This window comes from Oncorhynchus mykiss, chromosome 16 (genome assembly GCF_013265735.2).
Source record: "Oncorhynchus mykiss isolate Arlee chromosome 16, USDA_OmykA_1.1, whole genome shotgun sequence".
NCBI lineage: Eukaryota > Metazoa > Chordata > Actinopteri > Salmoniformes > Salmonidae > Oncorhynchus > Oncorhynchus mykiss.
Window position 1 is genome coordinate 10226114 of NC_048580.1, and position 13929 is coordinate 10240042.

Here is a 13929-nt window from a genome sequence, read left to right on the forward strand (position 1 = left end):
CTACATTATTCATCTCATATGCATACGTATATACTGTACTCTATATCATCGACTGTGTCCTTATGTAATACATGTATCACTAGCCACTTTAACTATGCCACTTTGTTTCTATACTCATCTCATATGTATATACTGTACTCGATACCATCTACTGTATCTTGCCTATGCTGCTCTGTACCATCACTCATTCATATATCCTTATGTACATATTCTTTATCCCCTTACACTGTGTATAAGACAGTAGTTTTGGAATTGTTAATTAGATTACTTGTTGGTTATTACTGCATTGTCGGAACTAGAAGCACAAGCATTTCGCTACACTCGCATTAACATCTGCTAACCATGTGTATGTGACAAATAAAATGTGAGTTGATTTGATTTGAGTGCAGTGACAATATACTTTGTATCCCTCATTTACTCAGTTGTTTCCTTTATTTAGGCAGTTATCTCTAGTTGGATGAGAACATGCCGCCCTCTACTGAAAGAGATAGAGGGAAGGCATGGTAACGTGTTGAACATGCATTGTATTGGATAATAAATATTCACTACACAAATACGTTGCCTTTGATACCTCGGGAGTTGCTGCGAAAAGTATTGGAGGATGCGGGCATCGATCCCGCTACCTCTCGCATGCTAAGCGAGCGCTCTACCATTTGAGCTAATCCCCCAGCTGTTGTTATAAAGGAAGTTTTGAGTACTAGACTCACATCACTGCAAGAGTTTACAGTACTGGGCCAATTAGTTATCTATGGTTAGGTATCGTCCACTAGTCGAAAGATTTTTAAGCGAAAAGAATAACATTAGCACAAAAAGATATGCGCATTCTACCTAAAAGGGGATGGTTGTAGAGAGAACAACAGGACATAACATTACGTGAGTCCAATGACTTAGACATAATGGTTATTCATGACAATATTTGTACAAAAAAAGCGTTTCCATGCGCTATTTGTCACATAATATATTTAACCAACAAAAAAAAAACACCCTTGTCGAATGTATTTTGTATTGAAAAACGTTTCCTAGTCATTTCAATGAAACGTCTATTTCCGTGTACATTAGTTTTCGGGAAGGGACGCAGCTGACGGTGTCATGTGACCTTTCTAAGCCAATCGCAGTGTAAAAACAAACCAGCTCAATTCAGGAAGTGAGTCAGCTGACACATGTCATATTATCACAATCATATTGTAACGTTAATCCAACTCCAAGAAAGATTTATTCGTTTAAAAAAACAATTGTAATACACTATTATTTATCGTGATTCAAACGGTATCTCACGTAAGATTCTAATGGTTGAAGTTTACAAAGTGCTGCTGCAGGATTTTGGACTCTGAATTCGTGATTTGTCTACTCTACTCGTCTGCTCCATTCATGGCCAGTCCAGTCCCGAGTGTGTCTGAGTTGGTTGCCGAGGCTCGACGTGTGTACGAGCAGAGCTTCGGGGGAGATGGTCCACAGGTGGCAGTGTGTGCCCCAGGCAGGGTCAACCTGATTGGGGAGCACATCGACTACAACCAAGGATTCGTCCTCCCTATGGTAATAATGTCATGAATGTTGTGTTTATTATATCAATGGTTGTTTATTTAGGACTGTAAAGTGTCACTTATATAGTCCAGTCCACACTGGGTACACAGATAAATGAACTCCCTGCCGTTTGTATTGACAGCTGAAGTACAGTACCAGTCAAAAGTTTGGATACACCTAATCATTCTTGGGTTTTTCTTTATTATCTTGATTTATTTTATTTTATTATTCTACATTGTAGACTATTAGTGAACCCGTCAAAACAATGAAATAACACATAGGGAATCATGTAGTAACCAAAAAAGTGTTAAATCAAAATATATTTTATATTTGAGATTTCTCAAAGTAGCCACCCTTTGTCTTGATGACACTCTTGGCATTCTCTCAACCAGCTTCATGAGGAATGCTTTTCCAACAGTCTTGAAGGAGTTCCCACATATGCTGAGCGCTTGTTGGATGCATCATCCCAGACCATCTCAAATGGGTTGAGGTCAGGTGATTGTGGAGTTCAGGTCACCTGATGCAGCACTCCATCACTCTCCTTGGTCAAATAGCTCTTACACAGCCCAGAGGTGTGTTTTGGGTCATTGTCCTGTTGAAAAACAAATGATAGTTTGTGCTGGGCAGGCAGGCTCAAGCGCAAACCAGATGGGATTGCATATCGCTGCAGAATGCTGTGGCAGCCATGCTGGTTAAGTGTGCCTTGAATTCTAAATAAATCACAGACAGTGTCACCAGCAAAGCACCCCCAAAACATCACACCTGCTCCTCCATGCGTCACGGTGGTAACCACACATGAGATCATCCGTCTACCTACTCTGCGTCTCACAAAGACACTGTGTTTTTGCGACTGCACTTGAAGAAACTTTCAAAGATCTTGAAATGTTCCGGATTGACTGACCTTCATGTCTTTCAGTAATGATGGACTGTCGTTTCTCTTTGCTTATTTGAGCTGTTCTTGCCAAAGGGATATCTTATGTATACACCCCTACCTTGTCACAACACAACTGATTGGCTCAAACGCATTAAGAAGGAAAGACGTTTCACAAATTAACATTTAACAAGGCACACGTGTTAATTGAAATGCATTCCAGGTGACTACCTCATGAAGGTGGTTGAGAGAATGCCAAGAGTTTGCAAAGCGGTCATCAAGGCAAAGGTTGGCTACTTTGAAGAATCTCAAATATAAAACATATTTGGATTAGTTTATCACTTTTTTGGTTACTACATGATTCCATAATATGGGTATTTTCATAGTTATGATGTCTTCACTATTATTCTACAATGTAGAAAATTGTACAATTTGGTGGTGTGTCCAAAATGTTGACTGGTACTGTATGTGGTTATTTGATTAGTATAGGGTCATTGTATGTAGGCGAGGAGACATTGGAAATGTACATGACATGGCTGTACAGATACCCAGCCCAGAAGCAAAGGAGACATTGGAGATGTACGTTACCGTTCAGAAGTTTGGGGTCACTTAGAAATGTCCTTGTTTTTGAAAGTAAACCCCATTTTCTTATCCATTGAAATAACATCAAATTGATCAGAAATACAGTGTAGACATTGTTAATGTTGTAAATGACTATTGTAGCTGGAAACGGCAGATTTTTTTATGGAATATCTACATAGGCGTACAGAGGCCCATTATCAGCAACCATCACTCCTGTGTTCCAATGGCACATTGTGTTAGCAAATTCAAGTTTATAATTTTAAAAGGCTAATTAATCATTAGAAACCCTTTTGCAATTATGTTAGCACAGCTGAAAACTGTTGTTCTGATAAAATAAGCAATAAAACTGGCCTTCTTTAGATGAGTTGAGCATCTGGAGCATCAACATTTGTGGGTTCGATTACAGGCTCAAAGTGGCCAGACACAAAGAACTTTCTTCTGAAACTTGTCAGTCTATTCTTGTTCTGAGAAATGGAGGCTATTCCATGTGAGAAATTGCCAAGAAACTGAAGATCTCGTACAACGCTGTGTACTACTCCCTTCACAGAACAGCGCAAACTGTCTCTAACCAGAATAGAAAGAGGAGTGGGAGGCCCCGGTGCACAACTGAGCAAGAGGACAAGTACATTAGAGTGTCTAGTTTGAGAAACAGACGCCTCACAAGTCTTCAACTGGCAGCTTCATTAAATAGTAGCCTCAAATTACCAGTCTCAACATCAACAGTGAAGAGGTGACTCCGGGATGCTCCAGTGTCTGTGTTCTTTTGCCCATCTTAATCTTTTCTTTTTATTGGCCAGTCTGAGATATGGCTTTTCCTTTGCAACTCTGCCTAGAAGGCCAGCATCCCAGAGTCGCCTCTTCACTGTTGACCTTGAGACGGGTGTTTTGCGGGTACTATTTAATGAACATGGTTTTACAGATCCCCAGCCCAGAAGCACTCATCAGTCAGTCACATATCTCCAATGCGGTATCTCTTTCATCCTTGTGCCAGGCTCTGCCCATGGTGACGGTGGTGGTTGGCAGTAGGACCTCTGGCCAGAGTGCCTCCATCATTACTGCTGCTAAAGATGTGGAGGAGCCCAGGAGAGTGGACTTTGATTTGCCCAATGACAAGGCTCCTCTGTCTCCTGGGAAACCCAGCTGGGCCAATTATGTCAAAGGAGTTGTGCAGCACTACAGAGGTGAATGGAAAACAATACATCATGTATCACATCATGAGTCCTGTTGAAATGTGATGTGTTGTGTCACTCTCTCTCTCCCCCTTTGTCTCCTCTCTCTCTCTGTCTCTCTCTCTCCCCCTTTGTGTCCTCTCTCTCCTCCTCTCTCTCTCACTCCCCCCCTCATTCATATATATATGTATCGCTGTCTCCTGCTCTCTATATCTCTCTCTCTCTCTTTCTCTCGCTCTGCCCCCTCTCTATATCTTTCACTTTCTGCCCCCCCCCCCCCCCCCCACCCTCTCTCTGTTTCCCCTCTATCTCTCTGTCTCTCCCCATCCCTCCCTTCAGCTCCTCCAGTCCCAGGGTTCAGGGCAGTGATAGCCAGTAGTGTCCCTCTAGGGGGCGGTCTGTCCAGCTCAGCCTCTCTAGAGGTAGCCATGTACACATTCCTACAGCAGCTCAAGCCAGGTGAGTGGACTATATTTGGGTGACATCCAATAGTCTGTGAGTGAGGCTAGATGTCATAATGCCATCCCACTACCCTCCTCAGATGACGGGGACAAGGTGGCGAAGGCGGTGGCGTGCCAGAAGGCAGAACACACCCATGCAGGTGTGCCCTGCGGCATCATGGACCAGTTTGTCTCCGTGCTGGGCAGGGAGGCTCATGCTCTACTCATAGACTGCAGGTAACAGGCATGGTTATAGGCTCAAGTGTTATGGCTAATGCTATAGGCTCATGGTAAAGTAACGCTAACACTGTACTTAAAAGGGTTGTTACTCTCTTTTTACTGTGTAATATGCTGCTGTTGTCCGCTCAGGTCTCTGGAGGCCACTCCTGTCCCTCTGTCAGACCCAGGCCTTGTCATCCTCATCAGTAACTCGAACGTGAAGCATTCTCTGACGGGCAGCGAGTACCCTAGCAGACGACGACAGTGTGAGGAGGCAGCTGCCATCTTGGAAAAGGCCAGCCTGAGAGATGCCACACTGAAGGATCTGGAGGGTAAGAACGAGAGGATGTTCTAGTCTAATACAGTCAATCATCATGTTCTGATATTTCTTTTGATCCCCCCCCCCCCCCCCCCCCCCATTGTTCCAGATGCTAAGAGCCGATTGGACGATGAGACCTATCGAAGGGCTCGTCATGTAATTGAGGAGATAGAGCGGACGGCCCAGGCAGCAGAGGCCCTGAAGAAAGGGGCCTACAAAGAGTTTGGCAAACTCATGGTAGAAAGCCACAACTCACTCAGGTGAATAGAGAACACCCTCATAGAAATCTTCAGTCAATGTGTTAATGTCCAGAATACTTTTTTTCTGCATGAAAACCATGATAGAAATGCATCCCTCGGTAATGTGTTCCCTACTGTCAGGGACTTGTATGAAGTGAGCTGCAAGGAGCTGGATGAGCTGGTGTCTGCAGCCGTAGAGGTGGAGGGTGTGTTTGGCAGCAGGATGACAGGGGGAGGGTTTGGAGGATGTACCGTCACACTACTGCAGGCTGAAGCCATAGACAGGACCATGCAGCACATACAGGTGAGGAAGAACACACACACACGGCAGGTGAATTGTTAGATATTACTGCTCTGTTGGAACTAGGAACACAAGCATTTCGCTACATCCGCAATAACATCTCCATTCACACACTGTGAAGGGAACTTGGTGACAAGCTTGCACAAACGAATCACTGTGGATAAAAGCACTTTTAGAATTTCTTCTGTCACTTTAAGACAAACTGCTCGGTCCCGGGGCTGTGTCTTGCCCGGACAGCCCTGAGAGAGAGAAAGAGAGAGAGAGTGTGTGTGTGTGGTTGTGCACGCACGCCTGTCTGTGTGTGTGTGTGAGAGCACTGAGCATGGGTTACGGCAGGAGAATAAAAGCTAGCAGCTTTCCTTTATTAGCATTCGAGTCCGGTCGCCTCGCTGTCCTTCTCTCCCGTCTCCCACTGCCAGCAGCTCTGAAACAAACAGCCTTTTGCAACTAGCCAGGCCTCAGCTCACTGACAGGAATCCTAAACAGCACAAGACCATGAAGAAACAGAACTACTGATAGATAAATCGACCTGCGCAGAACACCGGCTTTTTACAGATCCAGCTTCCAGACACACTGGAACTATATTTTCTGATCTTTTTTGTCTTCTCATCATTCTCGGGTCTTTTTGTGACTCGCTCATATCCCGGATACAGATTCGCCCTTCCACCTCTGAAACCAAAGTGTCTTCAGGATACAAAAGACACTTGAAACTTCTAAGTTTGTTTGAACAGCACTGCATTCCATAGAAAAGAGACAAGAACAGGAGTGTTCCACAAGAGTTCCACCACTTCCAATCCAGAGTGTTCTAATCTTGTGTTCTAACCTGAGCAGAGGTCGTCTCAGTGCCTGAGGATGTTGAACCTAAACTCCCCGGACAGCAACACTTATAGCAACAGTAACTCCCTGTCGGATCCCGTGTCTCTCAACGTTGGCGGGGAGATCTACACCACGACCCTGGACACTCTGACACGCTACCAAGACTCCATGCTGGGGGCTATGTTCACCGGACAGATCTCCACGCTCCGGGACAAACAAGGAAACGTGTTCATCGACCGCGATGGGAAAGTTTTCCGCTATATCCTGAACTTCCTGCGTTCCAGCTCCCTGGACCTGCCGGAGGGGTTCTCTGAGATGAGGCTGCTGAGGAGGGAGGCAGATTTCTTCCAGATACGCCCCCTACTGGATGAGATACGGCGGCGCGTCGAGGCCGGACCGCTCAGCCTGAGAGACGCACCCAGAAGAGCCATGCTGCTGTTGGATGTGGACTGCCAGGTGTGTGTGTGTGTTTTTCTTTGCGTGTTTGCTAGCGTTGTAGTGTAAGCATGCGTGTATGCATGTGGGTTGGTTAATGTGGATCGTGGGTGTGCCTCCACATTAGCACTGCAGCATCAACCTGTCGTTCTCATTCCAGGTACGCGTGCTACACTTCAACCTACGCCGTGCTCCCGAGAACTACGAACTCCGCACATGCTCAGTGCGCATCCTCACTGCCGAAATCTTCTGTACCTGGCGTGCCTTTCTGGTTCTCCTCTGTGAGCGCTTCTCATACCGTAACACCCAGGGTCCTACCTCCCCCCTCCCCAGTGACCAGCGCCACAACCGGCTCAAACTGGAGTGGGTTCCCCGGCCAGACGAACTTCCCCAGGACCAGTATGAGAAACAGCAGTACCGAGGACTCGTCGTCTCGGACTCTTGGGCCACACAGACACACTCTGGGGACCTATGTGATGTCATCATCCCGCGCCGCAGCCCTTGTGAGGTCAAAGACATGCGCGGGTTTGTGGAGGAGCTGCTGACGGTGTCTCTGGCGGAGGGTTTTAGGGTCGACTCAGTGACCCCTGACCCCATGGACATTTTGAACTGCCGTACTCTGCAGCTTGTGCGTTAGTGATATAGCTCATTCCAGCTCACCACTGAACCACCAGTCATAGACTTACTAAAATAACAAAGGTCACCCTATATTGTTTCCAACCTACTGAAAATTACTGCTTATGAATGGTCTATAACTAACAGACTTTACTCACATTGGAAAGGTCGATCTATAATGTTTACAATCCTCTCTTTGATGTGAAGCTGAGACTGATCCTGCCATCTGAACCCTCTAACGAACTCTGACCTCAGTAGCCCTGCCGTGGAGTCCGTTCTAAACTGTAGGGTAGGCCTTCATCTGGTTTTACCGAATAGACCCTGTCCCCAACAATAAGGAATGGTTGTCAGCTTGTCCTGTTGATGATCAGTGCATTTGTTAAAGAGAGAGATGGAGACAGGGTGTGTTAGAGTTTGTGGATTGTCTGTGAGAGAGTGTGCTGCGTTGGTAGGAGGGGTGATCCGACCATTCCACAGAGCGGGTATGAGTACATTTGTTGGTACTGTTTTGTAAAACAGTGTTACATTGTAATAAACTGACCAGTCTGTAGATATGTTTTCAGCTCATCAATTTAATAAAAACACTACTAAATGAATTGTATTTCTCCCTGAACCCCATATCAGTCAGACTGGTTCAAGTTCCTTTCCTCAAATAAAATAAAATGTTATTGGTCACATACACATGTTTAGCAGATGTTGTTGAGGGTGTAGCGAAATACTTTTGTTTCTAGCTCCAGCAGTTCAGTAAGATCTAACAAGGAATATCTAAGAAATTCACAACAATACACACAAATCTAAAGTAAAGGAATGGAATAAAGAATATATCAATATTGGGACAAGCAATGTCGGAGTGACAGACTGAGATATAGTAGAATAGAATACAGTATATACACAGGAGTAATGCTAAATATGTAAACATTAATAGTCGAACACTAGTCCCTTTAATAAAGTGGCCAGTGATTTCAAGTCTATGTACAGTTGAAGTCGGAAGTTTACATACACTTGGGTTGGAGTCATTAAAACTCGTTTTCAACCACTCCACAAATTTCTTGTTAACAAACTATAGTTTTGGCAAGTTGGTTAGGACATCTACTTTGTGCATGATACAAGTAATTTTTCCAAGAGTTGTTTACATAACCTGAAAGGCCGCTCAGCAAGGAAGAAGCCACTGCTCCAAAACCGCCATTAAAAAGACAGACTACGGTTTGCAACTGCACATGGGGACAAAGATCGTACTTTTTGGAGAAATGTCCTGTGGTTTGATGAAACAAAAATATAACTGTTTGGCCATAATGACCATCGTTATATCGGTAGGAAAAAGGGGAGGCTTGCAAGCCGAAGAATACCATCCCAACTGAGAAGCACAGGGGTGGCAGCATCATGTTGTGAGGGTGCTTTGCTGCAGCAGGGACTGGTGCACTTCACAAAATAGATGACTTCATAAGGGAAGAAAATTATCTGGATATATTGAAGCAACATTTCCAAGACATCAGTCAGGAAGTTAAAGCTTGGTCGCGAATGGGTTTTCCAAATAGACAATGACCCCATGCATACTTCCAAAGTTGTGGCAAAATGGCTTAAGGACAACAAAGTCTAGGTATTAGAGTGGCCTTCTCAAAGCCCTGACCTCAATCCCATAGAACATTTGTGGGCAGAACTGAAAAAGCGTGTGCGAGCAAGGAGGCCTACAAACTTGACTCGGTTACACCAGCTTTGTCAGGACGAATGGGCCAAAATTCACCCAACTTATTGTGGGAAGCTTGTGGAAGGCTGACCAAAACTTTTGACCCAAGTTAAATAATTTAAAGGCAATGCTACCAAATACTAATTGAGTGTATGTAAACTTCTGACCCACTGGGAATGTGATGAAAGAAATAAAAGCTGAAATAAATAACTCTCTACTATTATTCTGACATTTCACATTCTTAAAATAAAGTGGTGATCCTAACTGACCTAAGACAGGTATTTTTTACATGGATTAAATGTCAGGAATTGTGAAAAAGTGAGTGTAAATGTATTTAGCTAAGGTGTATGTAAACTTCCGACTTCAACTGTATAAATGGCAGCAGTCTCTAATGTGCTACTGATGGCTATTTAACAGTCTGATGGCCTTGAGATAGAAGCTGTTTTTCAGTCTGTTGGTCCCAGCTATGATGCACCTGTACTGACCTCGCCTTCTGCATGATAGCGGGGTGAACAGGCAGTGGCTCGGGTGGTTGTTGTCCTTGATTATCTTTTTGGCCTTCCTGTGACATCGGGTGCTGTAGGTGTCCTGGTGGGCAGGTAGTTTACCCCTGTGATGCGTTGGGCAGACCGCACCTCCCTCTGGAGAGCCCTGCGGTTGCGGGCGGTGCAGTTGCCGTACCAGGCGGTGATACATCCCGACAGGAGCTATCAATTGCTATCATCTGTAAAAGTTTGAAGGTTTTAGGTGCCAAGCCACATTTATTCACCCTCCTGATGTTGAAGAGGCGCTTTGCGCCTTCTTCACCGCACTGGCTGTGTGGGTGGACCATTTCAGTTTGTCCATGATGTGTACGCCGAGGAACTTCAAGCTTTCCAACTTCTCCATTGCTGTCCCGTCGATGTGGATAGGGGGGTGCTCCTTCTGCTGTTTCCTGAAGTCCACGATCAGCTCCTTTGTTTTGTTGACGTTGAGTGAGAGGTTATTTTCCTGGTACCACACACCCAGGGCCCTCACCTCCTCCTTGTAGGCTGTCTCATCATTGTTGGTAATTAGGCCTACTACTGTCGTTGTCTGCAAACTTGATGATTGAGTTGGAGGCATGCATGCTGAGCATGCACCCTTGTGGGGCCCCAGTGTTGAGGATCAGCGAAGTGGAGATGTTGTTTCCTACCTTCACCACCTGGGGGCGGCCTGTCAGGAAGGTCAGGACCCAGTTGCACAGGGTGGTGTTCAGACCCAGGGCCTCGAGCTTAATGATGAGCTTGGAGGGTGTTGAATGCTGAACTGGAGGGGCTTTTAGGGTGTTGAATGCTGAACTGTAGTCAATTAATAGCATTCTCAACTAGGTATTCCTCTTGTCCAGATGGCATAGGGCATCTGTACTGACATTTTGTCTCTGTACTGTACGAGGAAGGGGGATGTGATGTGTAATTTTAGAAGGAGGAAGTATGTGAGAGGAAAATATGACTATGGAAGAGGAAAGATGCCTGGTTGGAAAACAGCTTGTCTCTTCCTCTTATCCATCTACTCAGTCCCCAATGCAGCTTTGTTTGCAGATCCTGAAGGAAACATGTATGTGCAAGCAATAGGATGATGATGGCTTCACTCGTATCTTTACATTACTGTTTTCAATATTTTGAACTAACTCAAAAGCAAATAAATTAACTCATTAGTTTTGGATTTCTCTCTCTACAGGAGCGATACGGTGGATCCCCAACTTTCTACATCACAACTCCCTCACAAGGAGCTCGGGTCATCAGTCTATGAAGAGCAAATACTACATTTTTCCATCATTTCCAAAAAAACAACAACACATTCCTATTGATTTTTCTAGGATCTTTTGTTCGCTTATGTAGCAATGTTTAATCAATCCTGTGGGGGTGAAATGAGCAGGAAAAAGCAATCTATTGTAAGACTTTTCTTCAGATATGAATACAGCTAGTAATTGCCAAGCACTAAAATCAAATAAAGTATAATCTCTTGTGGTTGCGTCTGAAAGACTGTAATAATGTTGTTTTGTACAATTACAAAAGTGCCATTAATATAGGATGATTGTTCCACTATAAATAAACAATAAACAATCTGCTAAACTTCAGGATGAGTTTGAGACCTTATACTTCATGCAACATCTGAAAATGGATTTGGGGAAATTATTTTTATATTACATTTGGAGCCAAACCCATTTCTTTGCTCATGCCCCCCCTCCCCCTCCCCTCCCCTGATGATTCGTATCCCGGAAGGGGAGGTGAAAGGAGGAGTTACTCAGACGAGGCTAGCCAGTCAAGTTGCGCTCTGTGGGTCAGGGGCATCATCAGGAAACATCGAGGCTGCCTTGGCTGGGCAAAGGAAATAAAAGTGGAATAGCTACCAAACAAACACAGGATCCGACTTAACGTATTTCAAGACAAGCCGACGACGTGCTTTGGGACTCCGATTCGATGTTATATTGGTTAGGGAAGTTGAGACGTGGCAGAACTGGACGCCGACCAAGCGGTGTGAATTAGCGGGTGAAAGCGTAGTGGACACGGTTCGGAGTAAGGTGAGTTTCAAAGGGCCCGAGCAAAAGAGGAGTGTCGCTTCTACAGGTGCTGTAGCCTGTCGTTAGCTAGCCAAATAACAACCTAGACAGCTAGTTATGTTATCAAATTATGATTGGGCAAGATGAATTTCCAGCTACTGTTTTGAGTTTAAGTCAACGTATGTATTGTTGCTAAGGGACTTGGGGATAACACGGGTACATGCTAACTAGCTGGTTAAACTAGCTAGCTACTAGGTAACTTTCTCTTGATTTGCCAGCTATCATCTTGTGATGAATGGTTAACTAGCTGGCTAACTAACTTTTTAACTAGGTTAGCTCGACAGTGTTGTTGGTTATCCGCTGCCAAGCCATTCATTCCATTCAACGTCCAGGAGGGAAAGGGTCTGTAAACCTAAAACGCATATAATAATAATATAATTTTTGACTTTTCTATACAAGGGACTGAAACAAGCAGCTTTTGGCTAACTAGCAAATTGGCCAGCTAACTTATTTGCTGCACAAGTTGGTAAAATAACTAGTTCTTAGCCGACTACACTCAACCCCCACGGTTTACGATGGACGAAATCGTGCCTTTTTGAGTTTAATTGGCCAGTTGAAATAACTAAACAAACTCCATGGTCATCACAAACAATTCACGTTTTTAGTCAGCTTGCTGATGGGGAGGTCTTGACTTTCGATTTAATATATAGCTATATATATACACATACTAACAAGTATGTGGACACCCCTTCAAAGTAGTGGATTCGTCTTTTGCAGCCACACCCGTTGCTGACAGGTGTATACAATCAAGCACACATCCTTGCAATCTCAATATACAAACATTGGCAGTAGAATGGCCTAACTGAAGAGTTGTGACTTTCAATGTGACACTGCCATAGGATGCCACCTTTCCAACAAGTCAGTTTGTAAAAGTTCTGCCCTGCTAGAGCTGCCCCTTTCAACTGTAAGCACTGTTCTTGTGAAGTGGAAATGTCTTGGAGCAAGAACAACTCAGCAGTGAAGTGGTAGGCCACACAAACTCACAGAATGGGACCACTGAGTGCTGTGGTGTGTAAATATTGTCTGTCCTCGGTTGCAACACTCACAACCAAGTTCCAAACTGCCTCTAGAAGCAAAATCAGCACAATAACTGTTCAGCAGGAGCTTCATGAAATGGGTTTCCATGGCTGAGCAGCTGCACACAAGCCTAAGATCACCATGCCAAATGTCAGTTGGAGTGGTGTTAAGCTCACTGCCATTTAGACTCTGTAGAAATGCCCTCTCTTGGGTGATGAATTGCACTTCACTATCTGGCATTCCAACGGACAACTCTGGGTTTTGCGGAAGCCAGGAGAACCCTACCTGCCCGACTGCATAGTGCCAACTGTAAAGTTTGGAGGAGGAATAATGGTTTGGGGCTGTTGTTCATGGTTCGGGCTAGGCCCCTTAGCTCCAGTGAAGGAAAATCTTAACGCTACAGCATGCAATGACATTCTAGATGATTCTGTGCTTCCAACTTTGTGGCAACAGTTTGGGGAAGGCCATTTCCTGTTTCCGCATGACAAAGCGAGGTCCATACAGAAAGGGATCATCGAAATCGATGTGGAAGAACTTGATTCGCCTGCACAGAGCCCTGACCTCAAACACCTTTGGGATTAATTGGAACGCTGACTGTAATCCAGGCCTAATTTTGAAAGTTTCTTCTAATGCAGTTGCAAAAACCATCCAGCGCTATGATGAAACTGGCTCTCATGAGGACCACCACAGGAAAGGAAGCCCGAGTTATCTCTGCTGCAGAGGACAAGTTCATTAGAGTTAACTGCACCTCAGATTGCAGCCCAAATAAATGCTTCACCGAGTTCAAGTAACGGACATCTCAACATCAACTGTTCAGAGGAGACTGTGTGAATCAGGCCTTCATGGTCGAATTGCTGCAAAGGAACCACTACTAAAGGACACCAATAAGAAGAGACTTTTCTTGGGCCAAGAAAGACGCGCAATGGACATTATACCGGTAGAAATCTGTCCTTTGGTCTGATGAGTCCAAATTTGAGATTTTGGGTTTCAACCGCCGTGTCTTTTGTGAGATGCCGAGTAGGTGAACGGATGATCTCCGAATGCATGTTTCCCACTGAAGCGTGGAGGAGGTGTGATGGTGCTTTGCTGGTGACACTGTCAGTGAATTATTTAGAATTTA

At 44.6% G+C, this 13929-nt stretch overlaps 2 protein-coding genes and 1 non-coding gene across 6 annotated transcripts in view; 2 read left to right on the forward strand and 1 right to left on the reverse strand.

The window, feature by feature from the left end:
• Positions 1-595: 595 nt before the first annotated feature.
• trnaa-agc lies at positions 596-668 on the reverse strand. The gene has a single exon. It is a non-coding gene; the product is annotated as a tRNA-Ala (tRNA).
• A 436-nt stretch (positions 669-1104) lies between these two features.
• Positions 1105-11309, forward strand: galk1 (galactokinase 1). 3 transcript variants are annotated; one of them, XM_036946114.1, is made up of 9 exons: positions 1105-1533; positions 3966-4155; positions 4483-4602; positions 4685-4820; positions 4953-5134; positions 5231-5381; positions 5502-5664; positions 6493-6933; positions 7073-8123. In XM_036946114.1, the coding sequence occupies exons 1-9, from the start codon at positions 1369-1371 to the stop codon at positions 7547-7549; spliced, it is 2025 nt and encodes a 674-aa protein (XP_036802009.1). In that variant the 5' UTR covers positions 1105-1368; the 3' UTR covers positions 7550-8123. The 3 variants fall into 3 exon arrangements, with proteins under 3 accessions (XP_036802009.1, XP_036802010.1, XP_036802011.1); XM_036946115.1 differs by lacking the exon at positions 6493-6933; XM_036946116.1 differs by lacking the exons at positions 6493-6933; positions 7073-8123 and adding an exon at positions 10910-11309 and having other exon boundaries at positions 1117-1533.
• A 131-nt stretch (positions 11310-11440) lies between these two features.
• The window catches only part of llgl2 (LLGL scribble cell polarity complex component 2), a 33238-nt gene continuing 30749 nt past the window's right edge, over positions 11441-13929 (forward strand). For both annotated transcript variants that reach the window (XM_021564701.2, XM_021564704.2), the window contains exon 1: positions 11441-11753. The gene's annotated coding sequence lies outside the window, so the exon portion shown is untranslated. The remainder of the gene's footprint in view (positions 11754-13929) is intronic.

Bases quoted from the DNA above. Each gene is read 5' to 3' on its own strand.
- galk1 (XM_036946114.1), top strand. From the start codon at position 1,369: ATGGCCAGTCCAGTCCCGAGTGTGTCTGAGTTGGTTGCCGAGGCTCGA. The intron at 4,821-4,952 runs GTAACAGGCATG...TTGTCCGCTCAG, and splicing joins GCTCTACTCATAGACTGCAG to GTCTCTGGAGGCCACTCCTG. The intron at 5,665-6,492 runs GTGAGGAAGAAC...TAACCTGAGCAG, and splicing joins GGACCATGCAGCACATACAG to AGGTCGTCTCAGTGCCTGAG.